Genomic DNA, 22,079 nt, shown 5'->3' on the forward strand with positions numbered 1-22,079 from the left:
CCCGGCCTCGGAAGGGCATGCCCGTCCGTATAAGACATTGTGCTCAATTCCACTCTTTGGCTTGCCCTACTTTGCAAACCGGAAGCCTTGCAACGGGTCCAAATCTGAATCTTCTTCAAATCGAAAAGAAAAGGAATGAGTTTACGGAAATAAAAGTAGTGTTAAAAACGGATACCTTCTTTTGCAACCCCGGAGACCAAAAACAGTTGTGTGCCTACAACACTCCCTCCGACTGCGATCGATTGACGACGATGGTGACCTCGAGATTTCGACAGGTCATGTTCAGTGTTAATTGTAGTTCTCCCCTCCATTAACAGTATCTCCATCAAAAACGGTCTCTACGAAGAGGAGAGAGAGAGAGAGAGAGAGCCTCAGTGACTACCGGTTCTTGGGAGGAAACAGCCAGAAAAGTAGTTGCTTGACTTGCAACGAAAAAGAAACGAACAAAATAGTAAGTACTGTATTTACGCTCACAAGTTTCTTCTTTTTCAGTCGGTAATTTATGTGTTTTTTTTTGGTGGGGTGGGGGTGTTTAACTCTCAATTTTGGTTTAGGAGTGTTATTGTATTCTTAGGAGAGGTGAGAAAAATGTCTGTAGCACCTACCGGTCATCTTAATCATGATGAGTCTCCATCGAGGGGATCTCGAAGCGTGGACTGTTTCGAGAAATTGGAGCAGATTGGTGAAGGAACATATGGGTGAGTTACGATAAAAATTGATAACAAGCTCCTATTGTTTATTCATGAAAAAACTGCTCATTATTTTTTTAAGTCTCTCACTGTTTGTTTCCAAACAACCGCTCTGTGCGTAAGGTACTAGTGCAGCTTCCTATGAATGCATGCTTTATTCCCCACATGTTATTGATATGTTTTTTTTACTGTATTCAAGTTTATGTGAAGGATGATTAACAGTTTGTGGTTATACATTACTTTTTTGAAGATTCATTGGAATGGTTTGTAGGATTTATGGGATGGTCAATAATCGATCAAATGCTTGATTCTCCTATACTCAATTCGGTTATCGGATTTTTTGCTAGAGTGTTTAATGTAAGACTAGAACCTGAATAGGTCTAATCCCAGGCTGGATCAAATAGAAAATCTCCAAAGAACAAGAAAGCGAACAATGGGAACTAAAAATAAGGGAAACAAGAGAACAATGGAAACTCAAATGAGGGAACAATTTCCTTGGTTGAAGTAACAAATAATAATAATAAAAAAAACCACAAATTTGTAACCTGTTGAAGCAACAATGATCTTGATGTGATAATCTTCAAGAAATCGATGTGACAATCGAAAGAAATCCCAGCAGCTTGTAGCACTCTTGAACTCGATTTGAACAAAATTAGGGTTTGGATTCAATAACCGGTGTAAGGGAATGGGGAGAAGGGAATGGCTATCTCAGCCTGGGCATCTCACCCAACCTATCTCAGGGTTTTCATAAAGGCTAATTGTAATGCCCCACGTTTCGAGTATAATACTTTAATATTGATTTAGATCATTTGTTATTATTTTAGTATCTATTTAATTGTTTTATTTATATATGATGAATAGTGTAAGCAAGAGGTGGCATGCTTATATTAATCTTAGTTATTAAATATTGATTAGTATTTGATTAATATGATTAATTAAGTTGATCCTATTAGAGGTGGCATAGCCTGATTAGACCATGTGTCCTACTTTAGGTCTGTAACATGGTGCTTGGAGAGGATGAGGTGGTGGTATGGTTAGTAGCCACATGGCATAAGGGTGAGGTGTAATCAAGAGTCAGTCACTTTGTTTGACCAAGTCTAACCATTTGCATGGCCAAAGTGGTGGTGGTGGCATTGGAGAGCCAGCTACATGGCTAGCTAGGAGGAGGAGGAGGTGGCAAATGGAGTTACAACCACATTGGTGCATGGAGAGGATGAGGTGGTGGTATGGTTAGTAGCCACATGGCATAAGGGTGAGGTGTAATCAAGAGTCAGCCACTTTATTTGACCAAGTCTAACCATTTGCATGGCCAAGGTGGTGGTGGCATTGGAGAGCCAGCCTCATGGCTAGCTAGGAGAAGGAGGTGGCAAATGGAGTTACAACCAAATGGAGACACCATATGCATGCCCAGGAGGAGGTGGCTGATATGTGACAGCCACAAGGAGAAGGAGGTGGTGGCATAAGGTGGACCGCCACATGGTACTGAGAAGAAGGATGAGGTGGCAGTTGTTTAATGTAGGATGAGTCACATAGCACAACAAGCTGGAGGTGGTTGGAAAGGCTCTGACCAAGTGATTATCCTAAGTCAGCTTGGGTTCATATGGTGGAAACATTTCTGTGTTGCTGTTTTGCTCTGCTCTGCTTAGTTTTCTGCTGACTTAGAGAAAAGAAGAAGAAGAAAGAAAGAAGGTAAAGGGATTGAGTATTATTGATGGCTACTGAATTGAGAGTGTAATTAAGTGGATGTTGATAGAACTTAGTTATCGGAAACATAGAAACTGAAGAGAAATATTGAAGGAAAAACAGAGATTAGAAAGAAGAGCAGGAAGCTTAGAGGATTGTTATGTCACCAAGTCAATTTGTTAGAAAGAAGGGAAAGAGGATTAGAGGAAGGGAAAAGAATTCAAAGTTCAAGTGAGGATCGTATCTGATTTTCCAAGGTGTTCTTGATTAAAGGTGAGGGATCATATACCGTAATGTCCAATATTGTATGAATGTATTGTTTACATATTTAAGAGCAAGTATTTACAAGGTTCTTTATATATAATTATGTTTCATAAGATTTAATAGCTTTATGTTTAGATTGTGAGTGGATCATATGGATTGAATGATGCATTGCTATCTATATAATGTTAAGAATGTGAGAGATCATATACTGTATTGTTACAGATGATTGATTGTATGAAGCATGATATAATGAGTATGTGAATGAAACATGTTTGTTGATATGTGATAATTATACAGTAGTACATGTATGAATGTATTATATGAAGAAATGTATATTGTTATGTATTTATTAAATGAAATGAGTTATATTATAAGACTTGCTGATTCAATATGTTATATAACAGATTGTGATGCCTTAGAATGGAAATGAACATGTATATGAATGAAATCAGATATGAATGAATGAATGAATGCTAGGACTGAACATGAACAAGTGAAATGATAAGAATGTAACATGATATGTTTGTATGAAATGAATGTAGAACCTTTGTGACTGCCATCCCTTTCTAGTAGGGGATTAGGTATTGGATGAGGGAAGATGTAATACGTAATACATGATATGACTGGTTATAATCCTCCCCAGTGTTTCAGTAACTGGAACAAGGAGTAGACCATTAACCAGAGATTGAGATTGATATTTATACGGGTGATTTACTAGTGCATAGTCCTCCCCAGTGCTACGGTGACTGGAACAAGGAAGTTGATGGTGTACCTAGGAGAATCATCGATCACATTCACATCGTTCCTCCCCAGTGCTTCGGTGACTGGATTATGGAGTAGAATAGACTATTGTGGGTGGCCGGCAGAACCTTAGATTATTGTGCATAGTGGCAGTACACTATGATGACCTGGCCTAGTTTTGTTGAAACATATATGCATTGCTGTATACCTGTATGATGTGTATAGTAATGGTTATGTGGATGTGTGAGAAGCATACTAGTACTGTTATATGAAGTGTATCTTATCGTTCTAACATGTTTCAGTTTATTTGTATGAATGTGAAGCAGTCATATGTATATTGTTGATTGTGTTTGTTTCATTGGTTGGGCTACAAGTATTGCTATATACATTCATGAGTTGATTGATAAATGAGAGCATGAATAAGAGTTGTGAAATGAGCATTGTTTATGAATGCATGTTGGTAGACAAAATATAAGAGCATGGTTGAATGAATGCTACATTGAAATGTGTATCTGTGTAGGATGAAAAGATGTGTATATGGATTACAAATGAATAATGCCACATACATGATTTAAAGTATGTGATGTTAATGAAAGAAAAGTAAAGTGAGACAATGTACAAGAGATCTGATGAACAAGAATGAAAGTAATGAGAAGTCTTATATTAAGAGAAAGAGATGGTTCTAGTAGGGATCTCTCTCCCAGTATGCAACGGCGATACGTAACGGCATGACTGATGATTTATAGAGACACGGATGACAGCCGCTGATCACGGCATGTCCTCATGAATATGATGTGTTTTATGGCAGTTCACAAATGATGAATAGACTTGTGTTTTGAAATGCCTTATCATAAAATGTTTGTTTTCCTGATATGAAAATGCCTAATTGTATTTGTACACTGACATGAAAGCACATGAACACTTGAATGTATTGTAGCATGATTTCCTCACTGAGCTGTTGGCTCATCCCTATTAGAGGTGTGTATAGCTCCAGACTCTTTGGATTTCTGAGTGTACATGGTACACCAACCTAGGGAACATGATAGAGAGAAATGTTTGAACAGTAGGAGTTATGATGTGAGAAAGACAAGAACATGTTTTGCAATAAGGTTTAAATTCACAAAGCTTTGTAATACTTGTTCAATTGCCACTAGTGTTATATATATGTCATGTATTAGTCTTAATCCCAACTCCAGTAGTGTTAAGTCTTCCGCTGTGTATGTATGAATTCTATGGGAGTTGGGTTATTTATACAAATGTGAAAGGTGATTTCTGATCAATGCTCGTGAGGGCAGACTTTTTACCCTGTCCGGGTTTGGGTTCGTTACACTAAAACCATTATTTCATTAATCAAATTCGTGGACAATGCTGGCCGCCCTTACGAACTTATATAGAAGACTAACTAAACCAATGAATCAAATCCCGTTTTCCTACTTTCTACCCATATTTTAGGCTCATTTAATTGGCCAATTACAAAATAAACACATGGGATCAAAGTCCCAATACATATATGACCCAACCCAAAGCTTATTTCTACTAAAATAAGTCCTAAGTGACTTATCTACATCAATTCTTCCTTGCTTAGAAAAAAATTCGTCCTCGAATTTTGCAAAATGGAGGAATCATCTTTGGGTGATGAACATCTGTCTTCAACCCATAAGTACTCATGCAGCTCGTGGATGTTAGGAATGTAATCTTTAAGGCATGGAACTTTCTCTTCAAAGAACTCTGGTGGCATGACGAACTCTATGTGCTCAACTTCAAAATCAGCAGTCATGTCCATGGGGTCTTCTACAATTGTGTCTTCAACCTTCTCTGTTTCAAACTCCTTAATATACACCTCGACATTCGAAACATCAGACTGACTCTTCCATGATGACAGAATTTGTTGGAACTTTGACATTATTCTCATAGATATCATTGTTATCATCAAGGGTGTCTTCACACTCTTCTCCTTCAAGGGTAGCATTAACAGCCCAGTCACCTCCAAGCTGTGGTTCACACACCATCATCTCTGGAATGGATTCAATGGCTATGATCACTGAGTCTGCCTTCCCCTCTTTGCAGGCAGAATTTTGCATAGTGGCCATCATCTAACTGTGAAGTGAATCTTTTTGCATTAACCTGCCGAGATATCTTATTTAATTGTTGCTTCATCGACTTCATCTCATCAATTAAACCTTTAAACATATCAATGAGTTGTTGAAGAGTAATGTAAGACTAGAACTTGAATAGGTCTAATCCCAAGCAGGATCAAATAGAAAATCTCCAAAGAACAAGAAAGAGAACAACGGGAACTAAAAATAAGGGAAACAAGAGAACAATGGAAACTCAAATGAGGGAACAATTTCCGTGGTTGAAGTAACAAATAAAAAAAACCACAAATTTGTAACTTGTTGAAGCAACAATGATCTTGATGTGAAGGTCCTGAGTTCGACTCCGCCTCCCCCCTTGGTGCCACCCGCCTTAAGAGGAAATTCCTTGGTGAACATGGGCCCCCAGTATCTCCCGGTTCGTGTGTGTTACGGGGTCGTGCACGAGCCCTGGGGGAATTAGTCGGCAAAGGCCGGACACCTCCAGTTCCCCCCCCCAAAAAAAAAAGAAAGATCTTGATGTGATAATCCTCAAGAAATCGATGTAAGAACCAATTGAAAGAAATCCCAGCAGCTTGTAGCACTCTTAAACTTGATTTGAACAAAATTAGGGTTTGGAATCAAGAACCGATGGAAGGGGATGGGGGAAGGGAATGGCTATCTCAGCCTGGGCATCTCATCCAACCTATCTCAGGATTTTCACAAAGGCTAAAGCCAATATTTCATTAATCAAATTCGTGTACAATGCTAGCCTCCCTTACAAACTTATATAGAAGACTCAAAGATAGACTTAGACACTAAAAAGGAAGGCCCAACCTTATCCTTAACTAATAAGGTAACCTAAATTGACTAAAGTGAAATAATAAAGAAAATAGACTCAAAATAGGACTCTAACTAAACTAATGAAGTAAATTCCGTTTCTACTTTCTACCCATATTTTAGGCTTATTAAATTGGCTAATTACAAAATAAATCCATGGGATCAAAGTCCGAATACATATATGACCCAACCCAAAGCTTATTTCCACTAAAATAAGCCCTAAGTGAATCTACATCAGTGTTCTTCAAGTTGATCTAACAAGCAGCAGTTTGTGTCCTTGACGAGTAAGCTTAGTTAGCTATACCGCTTAGCTTACAAAGCCATAAAAGAACAATCCCTTCGCTTGACCCCTACATCAATAGATTCACTACCAGCATTGTACCTTGTACGCAGAACCATAAACCACTTACCAGACACCAACCGTACAATCCATTTCCTCCATCAAGAGGAGAAAGTTGCCACATTTAGAAACAATGATGTAATCTTTGGGTTACCACATTTAGAAACAATGACACAATCTTCCTAGAAGAAAAGAGAAACACTTAATTTTCAAAATTGTCATTACCAACATAGTAGATCATTTCTGAGTCCTGAAAAAGGCATCCTAGTATCTAACATCATCACAGGGCTGAGTATGACAGAATTATGAGAACAAGCGGTAGAAAAAATTATCCAAAAATTTTCCCTCGTGCAGGATGAATAAATTTCTCCAGGGTCAAGGGGGATCCATTCGTAGTTATCAAGGCGATAAGGCGACTGTGGCGTTGGAGAGGGCCTAAAGTCAAGGCGACACCAACAAGTCGGCAAGCCTAGGCGACCAAGGAGCCTGGACGCCTAGGCGACACCTTGCTAATTATGGATCCATTTTATATATTGTTTTACATTTATTGACAACATGCTGAATGCTCCAATTAGTGTTATCAAAGTGCTAGAGAGAACTCAAGGAATTTCATCTGGGATGGTCGGTTAACTAAAAAGACCACCTAATTATCGGGCAACCTTTTGCAGACATCTGAGGAAATAAATAGTGGTTATGAAGATTTCCTTAAGGTGCAGAGAGTCTGGCATACTGTGATCTAGTCTAAATATGGCTTACATTTGAAGGTGATGTTTCTACCTGACTAGGTAAGTTATATTGTTCTGTCCCTATTTGATAGTAGAAGGGACGGATTTAGAGTATGGGGTTTGGTGATGGAAGGGAGGACATATATGCAGGCAGCTAGTATGAGAAGATGGACTGAATAATACTGGTGCTTGGCGAGGGTAGTTGACCATCAAAGTTACGTTGTGGTATCTTGAGAAAATGTGGAAGAAGGATTCCCAAGGTACCACAGGAATGCTCATCCACATTATTTTTAATGTTTCATTCTCAACCTTGCAAATGCCAAATAATACCTGACCTTCCTTCCCTTCTGTTGCAATTAATGAACAGAGTAGCCTTGAGAAACGGCATCCACTATATTCCTTCCTTTTATAAATGCCCCTTGATGAATGATGAGTTCCACTGTATTCAGTAACTCTCTGATCATTCTTGGTTATACTTTACTTTCACTACCATCTTATACACGTTGCATACGAGGCCATTTGGTATGAATTATTTATTATGTTTGGCCTCTTCTCTTTTTGGAATTAGTTTTCTGAATGTTGAACTAGAAACAAAATGTCCCACATACCGCTCAAAAAACTCATGACTCATCAAATCCCTTCAAAAGATCCATGTTTAAAGATTTCCAAAAAAGTCTTGATGATCACCATTGAGAAATCATTGCAATCAGGAGCCTTTTTATGCTGGAGTATTTCAAACTCTAAAGGATGTTGAGTCATCATAAAGGTTAATGAAATTTCTTATGCCTTGATTGGGATGGAGTATTTCTTGTGTTAGAAAGTAATGTTTATGTAACCTAACCTTGGGGCTACTTTTAGGTGGTCAAGACTTATCATCATTTTGGTGCCGCTTGAAAGTTTATTCAGTTTGTTTTCCAAGGAGACCAAGATCTTCCGATTTTGAGTTATTTTGAGAAATCTATGCTCAATTCACTATAGTGGTTGGTGGCCTTAAAGTTCTATCGCAGTTTGTAACTAAACCCTAGGTAAGATGTAGCAAATATAATTATCTATCTCTTCGCTTCTTTTTCTCTATCCTGTAGTACCTATTAAATATTTGGGCCTGCTGCTTGTAGGACACTTTCACCAAGCAACTTATTTGCAGGAAGTATTTCCTCCTCCTTGAGTCAACCGTCCGGAAAATCATCCTTCATTTGGGGTGAGGATTTAAGTTTAGATCATCCAGAGCTACAGGAGGAATAGCTTAGAAGAGTAGAGACTCCTATCCCTTATTTTGTCTTCATCATTCAAATCCCTACCTTCAACTACCACCAGGCTATCTTATTGTAATTCCTTCTTGCATTTGCTTGTACATGAAAGAACTTGAGTTTTGATAACCAACTTGCAGTGTATCATCCTAAGTCTTTGCTTCCACGGATTTCCTAGGCACCCTAAAGTGTTTAATTTTTAAGCCTATATCTGCTAGCTTTGTCTTCTTCCAGCTTCCTCTTTACGGTCAAGTTAGTTTATGGCACCATATGATTTAGCCTTATTCATTTTAGTTCCCAAATACTCGCACAGCCTTAATTGTCTTATTAGGTTTAATTTTCTTTCCACAATAAGTTATCAGTCTAACTAGAAGAGTTAGCCTTCTCTTCACTGTCCTGATGTTGCAAATAACTGATCTTCAAGCAATGAAGATCATATGGTGCAATGGTAAGGTTGCTCCATTGTGGCCAAGTGGTCATGGGTTTGAGTCTGGAAACAGCCTCTCTGTAAAAGCCAGGGGTAAGACTGCGTACATTATCACCCTCCCCAGACCCCGCAGTGACGGAAGCCTCATGTACTGGGTTAGCTCTTTTTTTTTTTTTTTTTTTTAATTTTTATCTTCAAGCAATGTTTTTACAAATGAGAACTCCGCATCCATATGCATTTAGTTAATTAGTTATGAGTCAATCCTTTCTAGTTCTGCCACTTCTCCATCTTAACATCCATATTTCAACTAAACTTCCCCCCCCCCCCTCTATTATGCTTATTGTTTCGTGTTTTTCCAATACTTTGCTCAATATGGCATTATAACATTGTTGGTATGATAACTCTCTTATAAACTTTGCCCTTCAATTTTTAATGGCATGCTGATCATACAGCAATCCAGTATTACCTTACCTTATCAGGCAGAACTTCCTCCTTTTCTTCTTGAATAAATTTCTCCAATGTGTTGTTAAATGCTTGTAATATGCATGGTTTTAATAGTCTAGTGGAGGAGTTATCTGTGTCTCTTCCAGTTTCCTTCCCCCCTTATAAGAGCATTTGGAGTTTTGGATATATTCTATTTGGATAATTACCCCTTTGATTACTTTGCTATTGTAGTCAAGTATACATGGCAAGAGAAATCAAAACCGGGGAAATTGTTGCTTTGAAAAAGATTCGGATGGACAATGAAAGAGAAGGGGTATGCTTTGTTTTCTTTACTATGTTGATTGTGTGTGTATATATACATACTGTTCTCTAAGAATGTATCTGACAAATTTGCTTTGTTTTGCAGTTCCCTATAACTGCTATACGTGAAATTAAAATCCTAAAGAAGTTGCAGCATGAAAATGTAATTAAGCTGAAGGAGATTGTCACCTCCCAAGGTACTTATTGTTTATTTTTTCTTGAGCAGATTTTCCTTTTTCTTCAGTGTGCTTAGAAGGCTTTCTATCGTTACATTTTTTTTATTCAATTTGTCTTTCAGGTCACGAAAGGGATGAGCAGGGGAAACAAGGTTAGTTGTTTGATGTTGTTTTGTATAGCTGAGTTAAGCTGGAGATTATTGTATCATCCTTTGCTGTTTGGTTTCTAATAATCTTGAAAACTCTGTATGTTTGCACTTTCATCTTGGTTCTTTAGGGCATGCACATCTCATGATTCAAATTAACCTATTTACTGTTGCTTAAGTTCCTGATGTTAGCCTCATTACAGGTACTACAGATGGTAACAAGTATAAAGGTAGCATCTACATGGTTTTTGAATACATGGACCATGATTTAACAGGTCTTGCAGATCGTCCTGGGATGAGATTTTCGATTCCCCAGATCAAGGTATCGTAGTCCATGTGCCTATAGTGTCAATTTATTCTAGTAATTATTTTCTGGTGTGGGACAATTAATTTAAAATTATATTGCCAGTGCTATATGAGGCAGTTATTGACAGGGCTTCACTATTGTCATGTCAATCAAGTACTTCATCGTGATATCAAAGGTTAGTACCAAATAGAGATACATGTTTTGTGGATGTAGTTCTTAATATTTGGCAGCTTGGTTGACATCTTGGCTATTATTGCTCTTGCAGGCTCAAATCTTCTAATAGATAATGAAGGTAATTTGAAGCTTGCAGATTTTGGCCTTGCTCGTTCTTTCTCCAATGACCACAATGGTAACCTTACAAATCGCGTTATCACTTTGTGGTACAGGTAAACAGTTATCTTTGATTAGCATGATAGGTAGAATATGGATCTCCAAAATAGTTAACCATCTTTTGTCTTCCTAGAATATGCCCCACTTCTCATTTAATTTGTTCAGGTTCATAATGGTTTGGACAGACCCCCAGAATTGCTTCTTGGAACCACAAAATATGGTCCTGCTGTTGACATGTGGTCTGTTGGTTGTATCTTTGCGGAGCTTCTGCAGGGAAAGCCCATCTTAACTGGGAAAAATGAGGTGAGACAATATTCATGCTTCCCTTTTGTTGGTTAAGTGATGATCTAAAGAGGGGCATGCCCTTTCTGGTTTCTGGGTATTGAATAATCAAATAGATGGTCTATAGTAGATGTGGATGATTGATGTAACAATTAATATCTGGATTGCTTCACCTTGCATTTTATGTTTCTTTGTCAGCACTCAGCAACAATCATTTGATTTGATCTGTCCCCCAAAAAAAAAATTGCACACAGAATTTCGATGTTATGGAAAAAAAGCTAAAATGCTTCAAACAAGTTTACATTCTTTTGGAATTGTGTAAAAAAGTTTAAGAATTGCATCAAAATATTTTTAAGAATTCATGGTTTTAGTGTTTGTTTGATAACACTCCATGAAATGCGTTTTTCCGTTTTTCTGTCATAAGAAACGGAAAAACACCCCAAAAAGTGTTTAAAACGTATTTTGTTTCTACTGTTTCTTGAAACATAAATTAAAAATTGTGGGCCAGAGAACGTGTTTGATGAAACAAGTATGACTAGTTCTTTTGTTTTTTGAAACAATTTGAAGGAAACTTGTGCCCGATAAAATAAGAAGAGGGGGGGGGGGGGGGAATAGTCATTCCCGATAAAAAGCTCCAGCACCATTGACTCTCCTCCAACCTCAAGCTCCAACGCCATATCGACTCTCTTCCAACCTCAAGCTCCATCGCTCGAGAACTCCTACCACCTGCAACTCGCCATCGCCATCTAGTGTTAGTTTTACTATTGCTTTCTTGTTCTTCTTTTTACCTAGATTTGGGGTTTTGAAATGAAATCCCTAATCTCTCCGCTTCATCTTCAAAATAGGGTTTGCAGGTTCTGGAACTGTTTCCGGAACAGGTTTACCAAACGTTTTTGAACACCCCAAAAACTGTTTCTTAGCACAGAAATGGAAAAAGTTGTTTCTACTGTGTCTCAGCACAGAAACAGCAGAAACGTTGTCAAACGGTGCCTTAGTACCCCACCGAAAAAAATGTTTCATCTATGGGCCATGACATCTGAATAACATGCTCAAGTAATATACTAATAACAGTGATAAAGTGTAGAAAGTGTAAATGTCAATGAAGTAATATAGATATCACAAATGACTGCTGTAAAATGTAAAGCTCCGCTCCCAAATTGTGGATTTGATCAGAACTCACTGGAAAGTCCACACAAAGGATTGATTAAAAAAAAAAAGGAATCAGTATCAAGCAGCTGATAGATTCTGCCACATGAGAACCATATTCAATATTCAATAGAAGTCCAAAACAAAAGCAAATTGTCTTCCATTGAACAGGCCCTTTTACATTAGACTCTTAAGCCTAACACTGATTTCCCAATTTGAGAATGAAATGCAAGGAAACCACAAATTAGGTGTTGCCCATCTTGTTTTACCTGCAATTTCATTCAAGTCCCCCTGAAATAAATAAATTCTTTTTTATGTGCATATTTTTTATAATGAAAAAATTGCCCGTGACTGAGAAACTGAAATATAAAGAGAGAAAAAAAATTAACAACGAAGGGTCTCTTTGGTATGATTTGTATTTGTATATTACCTATTTTTGAGAAATCATTTGTGACAATATATTATATAATTAGAAATAGGTTTGGTATGCCTATGTGCATAGTATATTATGGGGAAAAAATGATGGTAGACCAAGAGAACTCATTTCCATATGACATTTTATCGAACAGTTTCTGTGCATCATCCAATCTTTAAAAGAAATAGAGAATCAGTCACTTGTTCCTTGTGACCTTGCGGGAAGTAGAAAAACCCTCTGGCCCAACCGAGGAACATCAACGAGAGGACCTGCACAAGCTCTCCATAGTTTTGCATAGAGTTTGTCACCTATATAGCCTGTCAAAGTCCAGGGAGGGGGGGGGAATCAAAAACCCTAAATATGCCCCCAGAAGCAACAACATTACGACGAAAAAGCTCTGAAAACCCCAAAATAGAATCAAGAGGAAGAAATAAACTGCCATTTCTCTCAAATCTGGGCAACCCTCCCCCCCCTTTGCAGCCCTCCCCCTCCCCTTGTGCAGATAAGGTTATTTGGCTTCCCTCCCCCAATGGTCTCTTCACCTCCTCTTCAGCCTGGAACCTCACTAGAGACCCTAGCCCCTCTGTCCCTTGGCACAACCTAATCTGGTTCAAAGGCCATACCCCTCGCTATTGCCTCACTGTCTGGAGAGCCCTCAGACTTTGCCTGCCTACCCAAGCCTTCCTCATTCATCGCAATCTCCCCGCCCCCCCTCCCTCTTGTAACCTTTGTTGGAACGGCCGTGAAGACATTCATCACTTTTTCTTCGCCTGCCCTCTCACCTCCTCCATCTGGAAAAAAGCCCTATCCTCGATCTGGCCTCATAGCAGAAGGATCCTGATATTTGACCGTGAATGGCTCTGGCTGCTCAAGTCTTTTCCTGGAAACTCCATTTGTGACACTATTGGGAAGCTTGTTTTTGGCGCTGCTATCCACCATATTTGGCTGGAAAGGAACCTCAGGAGATGGACTTCCAACTCTAGATCTTATTATGTGATTTGGAAAGCCATCTCATTCGATGTGTCCTCCAGGCTCAGCTGCATCCGTCAGAGACATTCTTTGGACACCCCTAGGAACAGGCATATTTTGATTTTTTGGGGTCTTGATGTTCACCTTTTGCGGCCTTCCTCCTCTGCGTAGACTCGGTTGGTCGCCCCCCCTCCTTCTCCCCCTTTCTTTTCTTCTTTTCTCTCTCCTTCTTGTATATTGGCTCTCTTTTCCCTGCCCCCTCTTGGGGTTCGGTAATATACTTATTTACCAAAAATAAATAAACGGCTATTTCACCTGTGTCCTGTCATTCACTAGAGAAATTAGGCTGCGATACTTGCGAACCTTTGAAATTTTCTGCATACGCCATGGAAAAGAACTTCGAGTTCCTGAAACTCTTAAAACCACAACTCAAATCAATGAAAGCTCAACCACTGACTTATGGACACTCCTCTACCCCATTTTAAACTGAAGAGAAGAGGAATCCAAAAGAAGAAAAGTTTGAATGCAAGGAGTAATGGTTTTCTGAATTGAATGACCCCTCCCCCGACCTTTCCACTACAAAAGAACTCACAGTAATGATCCTGATCGAGAAGTAAAACCTCCAATCGCCAATCACCAATCACCACTCTCTGCTTCAGTTACAAAAACCCCTTTATCGGTTTCCAGAAAACCACTTCGCAAAACCACTTTTCGAAGACCAGAGTCTCCCTTTTCTGTTCTTCTTTGCTTCGCTTCAACTTATACCTCGTCGAGATTGAAGCTTCTCACCCCTTATCTCTCTAAATCCAATCTTCCCTTTGGCTTCACGCGAGAAACAGGAAACTCAGAAAACCACAATAAATGATTTGTGACCATGAATCACAAATAGCTCTTGAGCTATTTGTGATTTTTAATTTATTCTAATTTGTAATAAATAGAAATAAGCAATATCAATCATACCAAACACCTGCAAAAATAGAAATTCGTCAGATAAATACAATACAAATCATTCCAAAGAGACCCTAAACCAATTCAACTGCCTGAGGCACTTTAATGTGCTGGGCATAAATTTGGGATAAAAGGAAAAAAACTAGAACCATCATTCGTGGGTTTTACAGCTTCTTGAACACTTTCTAGGAATCAACCTGGCCCAATTTTGGCAAATCTCTCCCTCTTCCAGCACCAGTGCCTTGAGAACCACCCATGGTTGTTGATTGCATTTTTCTCACTTAATTTGTGGAGAAGACCATGAATTAATTACCAGATGTCTGGAACCTGCACTTGGTGATAGGCTTGTATCACATATCGGGGAAGCATGTAACACAAATGGCCTCTAGTCTTTTGATATTATAGGCAATTTAGACATATGAGATGCTCCTGCATCAGTATTTAAGAAAATGTGGCATCCATCTTCTGCTCTACACACTTATTTTACTGCTTCTTAAAGGCTTTCGATTTGAAAAGTTACTGTGCTGTGGGTAGAAAAAATGCTGATTCGTTTACTGAGAAATTTCCTGGTAGGCTCTGAATTTAATACACTTCTTTCCTTTTATTATATTTTCTGTAGCCAGAGCAATTGAACAAGATCTTTGAACTCTGTGGAGCTCCTGATGAAGTCAACTGGCCTGGTGTTTCCAAGATTCCTTGGTATAACAATTTCAAGCCAACAAGGCCTATGAAGAGACGTCTTCGAGAGGTTTTTAAACAGTGAGTAAATAATAATGGTGGTTACCCTCTTTAAAGATGTTGAATGTGCCAATGGGGCTATCTCTGCCTAATTTACTTGAAAATGTTTGACTTCACTCTTCTTTGGCATTACAGGTTTGACCACTATGCTCTGGAGTTACTGGAGAGAATGCTAACTCTTGACCCATCTCAGGTATAAATTTTATCAGATAATACACTGTTTACTCATCTCGTCAATGTTCTTGTTTTAGCATTAAGATGATCTTGGCTTCACAACATTCTTTTAGTTGCTTTCTGATATTTTACTTCCAAGTTTTGACATATTTATCGAAATGTCGGAAAACGTGAATGAATGGCTTGTGAATTGATGTTCACAGCCCTCTTATTTATAAAACATTCTGGAATGGGTACAAGGATACCCCTATTACAAAAATACTTCCCTTGAACCCAAATTACAACACTCCCCCCCAAGTTGGTGCACAAATATCAAACATGCCCAACTTGCTAACTATAGAACAAAAATTCTTAACAAGAATTCCTTTAGTAAAAATATCAGCTAACTTCTCACTAGACTGAACAAAAGGTACACAAATAGTTCTCTGCTCCAGCTTTTCCTTGATGAAATAGCGATCAATCTCAACATGTTTGGTACGTTCGTGTTGGACTGGGTTGTGAGCAATGTTGATGGCTGACTTACTGTCACAATAGAGGCGCATGGGAAGATCAATTTGAACATGCAAGTCATGGAGGAGACCTTGGAGCCGGGGAAGTTCACAAATTCCATGGACCATGGCCCTGAATTCAGCTTCAGCACTAGACCGGGCCACAACTGCTTGCTTTTTGCTCCTCCAAATGACCAAGTTGCTATCAACAAAGGTGCAATATCCTGAAGTAGACTGTCTGTCAGCTGGACACCCTGTTATTCCATCCTCAAGTTCAATGGATGTATCTTCTATTACAGGAATATGCACATCCAGTGGGGCAATCAATTCCTCTTCACTAAGAGACTCCTCCTGAAGAGGATTAGGAGTAGGAAAATAAGCCTTAGATTCCCGAAAGATAACAGCCATGGCAACCAATTGGGATGATAACATTTATAACCCTTTTGAGTAGCAAAATATCTCAAGAAAATACAACGAAGACCCTTAGGATCAAATTTACCATGGACATGGTGATTACGAGCGAAAACCACACATCCAAAAACTTTCGGGGGGAACAATGAAAGAAGAAGAACTCAAAAGGACATCAAGAGGACAGCGGGCATTAAGGACCTGAGAGGGAAACCGATTAATGAGATAGGCAGCAGAAAGAATAGCATCACCCCAAAATTGTGGAGGAACAGTCATAGTAAACATAAAGATCGAGTAACCTCTAAGAGATGGCGGTTCTTTCTTGCAGCCACACCATTCTGGGCAGGAGTATCAACACAAGAAGTCTGGTGAATAATCCCATGGGAAGAGAGATAAATCTGAAATGAAGATTTCATATATTCTTTTCCATTATCAATATGCAAAATTTTCACATGGGCATCAAATTGAGTTTCAATCATTTTATGAAATAATCTGAAACAAGAGAAAACTTCACTTTTCTGGTGCATAAGATAAACCCAGGTGATGCGACTGAAACAATCAATAAATGTAACAAACCATCGGAAACCAGAAAATGAAACACAATGGGCATGGCGCCACACATCATAATGAATTAAACTGAAAGAGTGCAAACTTCTATTATCAAAAAAAAAATGCAAGCATCACCTCAAAGAGTAGGTGAATTACAACTTTTAACTAAACTAGGAAATAAAGTAGCTAAAACATGTAAAGGAGGGTGACCAAGCCAACGGTGCCACCAATGTAGTTCGGCCAAAGCAAAGTTAGAAGTTTGGGAACTCAAAGCAGATGCAGAAGAGGTACTATCCAGCATATAGAGCCCACCAACCACTTTACCATAGAAAATCGTATGATCCGTTTCCAAGTCCTGAAAAACACAATGAGTGGGAAAGAAAATTACCTTGCAGTTGAGGTCACGGGTAAGATTACTAATGGAAAATAAATTAGTAGTAAATTTAGGGACATGTAAAACTGAAGAAAGATGTAAAGGAGTACACTTGATGGTGCCCTTCCCAGAGACAGAAGAAAGAGAACCATCAGCAATCCTAACTTTATGGGAACCAGAGTCAATAATCCAAGCATCAGACATGACTGAGGTATAATTACCACTAGAAATACCTGATGTGGAAGATAAAGGAGTGGAAGTAGTAGGTCATAGCAAAGATGCAGCCGATGGAGTGGAAATAGAGGTGGTGTCCAGGTGTGTTATAAGTTGGCGCAGATGCTAATTAAATTCTTACTAGGAAAGGGGCTGGTCAACAGTATTTTCTTTAGAGGAAGTCTAATGTGCCCCGGAAGTAAAACGACCCTGACCACGGCCTCTGGTGTCAATGGGACGCCTATGAAGTTTCTAACAATGGTCCCTAGTATGTCTCTCCTTGCCACAAAAATGACATTTCAAGGGAGGTCGATTAGTAGTGGACTGATCACTGACAGGGCGAGAAGGAAGTTCCATGAGAAGGCTGTGGTGGACCACTGAATAAAGCTGATCGTTCCTAAGGAGCAGGATGAACCATGACAGTGCGGCGCCGCCGCACTTCTTCAGATTGAACAATAGCATATGCCTGTTCCAGTGTAGGGAAGGGCTATCTATTCAAAACATGCATTCAGATATGGTCATACTCTATATTGAGACCAGCAAGGAAGTCAAAAATACGCAGGCCTTCTTCCCACTTCTTGAAGGCAGTAGCATCCTCATCACAAACGGCAGTAAATGGTCCATAAAAATCAAGTTGTTGCCACATACCTCTCAATTTGGAATAATATTGTGAGAGAGTTCTTGCTGCTTAGTGGTATAAATCTTTTGACGAAGCTCATAACATTGGGCAGTGTTACCCACTTTAGAACATGTATCCTTGGTAGTTTTCCAAATCTTGGCAGCAGTGTCAAGGAGAAGGTACCTACTAGCAATCTCGGGATCCATAGAATTAATGAGGTAGGGCATCACACAGAAATTGGATGTCATCCATTTATCTTGTGCAGGACCAGTCTCAACAGGCATAGGAATCGTTCCTATAATATAGCCAGAGAGACCAGGAGAGCCAATGGCCAGAAAGCAAGAGCGCGACCACATAAGATAGTTGGTCCCATTTAATTTGATGGGACTAACAGGGAGAAAATCACGAGATGTGGTCCCATCAGTTCCCGTGGAGGCAGTGAAGAAGACGCCCACAAAACAGCTCAACTTGCACAACTTGGATCCCAAGAAATCATCAACAAAAAATTCTCTGGCAAAGGATTTAACACATATCAATCACCAAAGAAGAGCCCTTGATGGGAGTCAACTCAGCACCAAGGGGAGAAGAAAAAGGCCGACAACAGGTAAAGGCGGCAACGGCAAAACACACAGACATAAATCGCCGGTGGAAAAGTCTAGCAGTGATGGGAGGCGCTAGCAGGTGACGCTGGCAATCATGCCGAAGGCGGCAGGAGATGCTGGCTGAGGCGGAAGGCGGAAGGCGGTGTTGACGGAGGCGGCGCTGGCTGGTGGTGCTTGCGGCTAGGGAAGGTGTGTGTGTGTGTGTGTGAGAGAGAGAGAGAGAGAGAGAGAGAGAAGAATGAGATGGGTTTCGTTGTGGCATTAGGGTTGGAATCCCAATGTGGATCCTAGCTCTGATACCATGTGGGAGAACTTGAATGAATAGCTTGTGAATTGATGTTCACAGCCCTTTTATTTATATAGATGGGAGAATATTCCGAAATGAGTACAAGGACAATAATACCCCTGTTACAGAAATACTACCCTTGAACCCAAATTACAACACGAAATTTACTTGCATAATTTTTAGCTACAACACTCCAGATCTATCTATTAACTTCCGAGGGGTGCCCATTTTGATCGACACAAATGATGAGGTGGTTTCCTTGAAAACCTTGTCTAGATGAAGAAGTTGAGATGGATGAATGGCTAAACCTGAAAAGAAAAATGAACACATTTGGGGTAATTTTGAAGTGGCTCGAATAGGTATCAGTTAAGGGAAACTTGCTTGAGGTGTTATATACATGTACAACAAAAGCCACTAGATGCACCAATAAGGAAGAGTGATGTAGTACAGGTGCTATGTTATAAGTGATTTTTGTTGGTGACCCTTCAGAATTTTGAGATGCAGCCACAAGTTGTGGTCCACACACATTCTAACACTTCTGACCTGAATTAGGTTCCAAAGTCTAGCGAGCGAAAGTGAGAAAGCTCATAATTATCTTAAAACTGAAGATGCCAGGAGATCATTTCCATTTTCTATTTATTATCTTCTCCTTGTTTATCCTCCTTCATTTGTTTTTTTTTTGGGCCAGGAGGGGGGGGGGTATGTGCGCCTGGTACCAACCCCTTGGTTTTGTTCTTGTTTTCTTTTTTCTTATAATTTAATATTTGGTTTTGCAAGTGAAAGTTTAAACTGAACTGATTGGAAGGTGGTTAATGGATTGGTTGAGGATTGGTCTTCTCAATCGATTTATTAAGTGGGTTGTTTTGCTGAACTATACATCTCAAAAGCTTGAGGTATTAAGTGGAGAGACCCAACTAGTTTATGAAATTTTCGAAGGCCCCAGAGTTAGTCGATGTGGGGTTATTCCCTTCAAGGTTTGGGTTGAATATAGACTGTTTCCTCAATGATACGCCCAACCTGAATCCGACCAAGTCCACCCGTATAATTGATCAGAGTTTGAGTTTGAATAAATAACTTGAGCACGATAAGCTAGCAGATTGGAGAAAGGATACCATTATGTACTTCTGACTTCTAAGAAGGCCATCCTTTCAATTGTTTGGAAGTCCTAAACAGCACACAAATAGTGCAAAATGTCTGTGTAATACTTATTACATTCATAGTTTTCACTATGCTATATGCTTTGTTTTTCTCATCTGAGCTGTATTCTCTGTATTCATCATACAGAGCTATGTTTTCTGGCACTTGATCTATAGTCATTATTAAACTGCTTTCTCCCCCCCCCCCCTCTCGGTTAAACAGAGGATATCTGCCAAGGATGCACTTGATGCCGAGTATTTCTGGAATGATCCCTTACCTTGCGATCCCAAGAGGTATTTATTATTCTCAGTTTTTTTTTTTTTTTTCATGTACCTTAAATAATGTTAACCACTCTCTGCCCCCCCCCCCCCCCCTGTTCCTGCTATATATGTGATCTTTCTGACTAGAATCATCCTTTTTACCTTGCAGTTTACCTAAATATGAATCATCCCATGAGTTTCAGACAAAGAAGAAGCGCCAACAACAGAGACAAAATGAAGAATTGGCAAAGCGGCAGAAACTGCAGCACCCTCAACCACATGCACGCCTGCCTCCTGTCCAACATACTGGGCAAGCACATCCTCAGCTTCGGTCAGGACCAAACCAGCCCATGCATAACTCCCAGTCCCAGCATCCAGTGGTTGCAGGGCCAAGCCACCATTATGGTAAACCCCGTGGACCTTCTGGGCCAAACAGATACCCTCCAAGTGGAAACTCAGGTGGGGGATACAACCCTGGTCATGGAGGTTATAGTGGTGGGCCATATCCACAGCATGGGCGGGGACCTCCTCCATATGCTGCGGGTGCTATGCCTGGTACAGGTCCCCGAGCAACTGGCAATGCTTATGTAGTTGGTGCTCCAAATTACTCCCAGGGTGGTGGTCCATATGGAGGTTCAGGTGGTGGTCGAGGCACAAACATGATGGGTAGTAATCGAAATTCACAGTATGGTTGGCAGCAGTAATGATAAACTGTGATACTTGGAACATGGAAGGAGAATAGATAAAAAAAAAAAGGAGGGGAGAAAAAGCTATGCCCTTTGTATTAGATGAAACTAATCAGCTGAATGTGGGTTTCCCTTCCTGTAAGCTGTGCACCATTTGGGTTTCCCCCATTTCACCAGAGTGAGCTTTGGACTTGTGGACCAGGTAAACGACTTGATCTCATGCCAACTGCGATGGAGGTTTTTCTTTATTCCTGGTTGCTTGTTGACCCTGCTCCTTTCAGAGACAAGATAGCCTGTTCAACCTTAGTTTTAAACTCCATTTCAATGGTCAGTAAGAAAAGAACAATCAGAGAATGAGCTTGCAAGTGCCTAAAATTCTGATTCCTGGGGCTTAGCCAGAGGGTGACTCAGGAATGGATCTGGTCTCTTTGCAGGTACCCAGAAAAAAATTATTCCATTTCGCTTTTGGAGTGTTTTTTTTTGGGGTAACTGCTTTGCCTAAAATTATATTAATCTTTCAATGTAGTTGGGAGGGGATTGCAACTGGTTATGAAACTGATACAATTCTTCCTACTACACATGTGGCTTGTCTACTATATGTTAGGATTATTAAGGAGATAGAAAAATAAAGGATTGACGCTTCTGTTTGATCTCTAATCTTAAAGTAAGTTTGAGTATGCATCTGTTTGACATCTTGGTGTAACACATTTGACATGTGCATGGGGTATGAAGTTTTACAAAGTTAGACACACCTTTTGATATTTTTATCAATGGATGTATATATCCAGAAGCAGGTTAACCAGTCTTATTGTTTCACATAGTTTTCTCAAAATAAAACTGAAGGCACACTTTTTTTCTTCTAGGTGGCCTAATCTACAGAGATTATCCATACATGTGAGTGTGACTGACTTAGATTAGTCTCTTGTGTCCAGTTTCAGTCTAAGTTTTAATCAGTTACCCCCATGTATGTCCATGCATCTCTATATTTGTCAATCATCCATGTTTTTCTTTCCTGTGCACAATCCTTATAGTCCTGAATTTTTCAATCTCTTGTT

General features: G+C 39.5%; 1 protein-coding gene across 2 annotated transcripts; it reads left to right on the forward strand.

Annotated features, from left to right (window-relative positions):
• The first annotated feature begins 385 nt into the window (after positions 1 to 385).
• Positions 386 to 21,060, forward strand: LOC122648600 (cyclin-dependent kinase C-2-like). Of its 2 annotated transcripts, XM_043841814.1 has the most exons (13): positions 386 to 451; positions 575 to 698; positions 9,704 to 9,785; positions 9,879 to 9,969; positions 10,071 to 10,100; positions 10,298 to 10,416; positions 10,504 to 10,576; positions 10,667 to 10,787; positions 10,917 to 11,034; positions 15,111 to 15,250; positions 15,365 to 15,422; positions 20,301 to 20,371; positions 20,508 to 21,060. In XM_043841814.1, exons 2-13 carry the CDS (start codon positions 589 to 591, stop codon positions 21,040 to 21,042), a joined length of 1,548 nt encoding a protein of 515 aa, XP_043697749.1. In that variant the 5' UTR covers positions 386 to 451; positions 575 to 588; the 3' UTR covers positions 21,043 to 21,060. The 2 variants fall into 2 exon arrangements, with proteins under 2 accessions (XP_043697749.1, XP_043697750.1); XM_043841815.1 differs by lacking the exon at positions 386 to 451 and having other exon boundaries at positions 556 to 698.
• The last annotated feature ends 1,019 nt before the right edge of the window (positions 21,061 to 22,079 follow it).

Source organism: Telopea speciosissima, chromosome 1, assembly GCF_018873765.1.
Source record: "Telopea speciosissima isolate NSW1024214 ecotype Mountain lineage chromosome 1, Tspe_v1, whole genome shotgun sequence".
In the NCBI taxonomy this organism is placed as follows: Eukaryota; Viridiplantae; Streptophyta; class Magnoliopsida; order Proteales; family Proteaceae; genus Telopea; species Telopea speciosissima.

Coding starts and splice junctions, on each gene's coding strand:
- LOC122648600 (XM_043841814.1), top strand. CDS start 589: ATGTCTGTAGCACCTACCGGTCATCTTAATCATGATGAGTCTCCATCG. Junction 11,035..15,110: donor TCTTAACTGGGAAAAATGAG/GTGAGACAATAT, acceptor TATTTTCTGTAG/CCAGAGCAATTGAACAAGAT. Junction 20,372..20,507: donor TTACCTTGCGATCCCAAGAG/GTATTTATTATT, acceptor TTTACCTTGCAG/TTTACCTAAATATGAATCAT.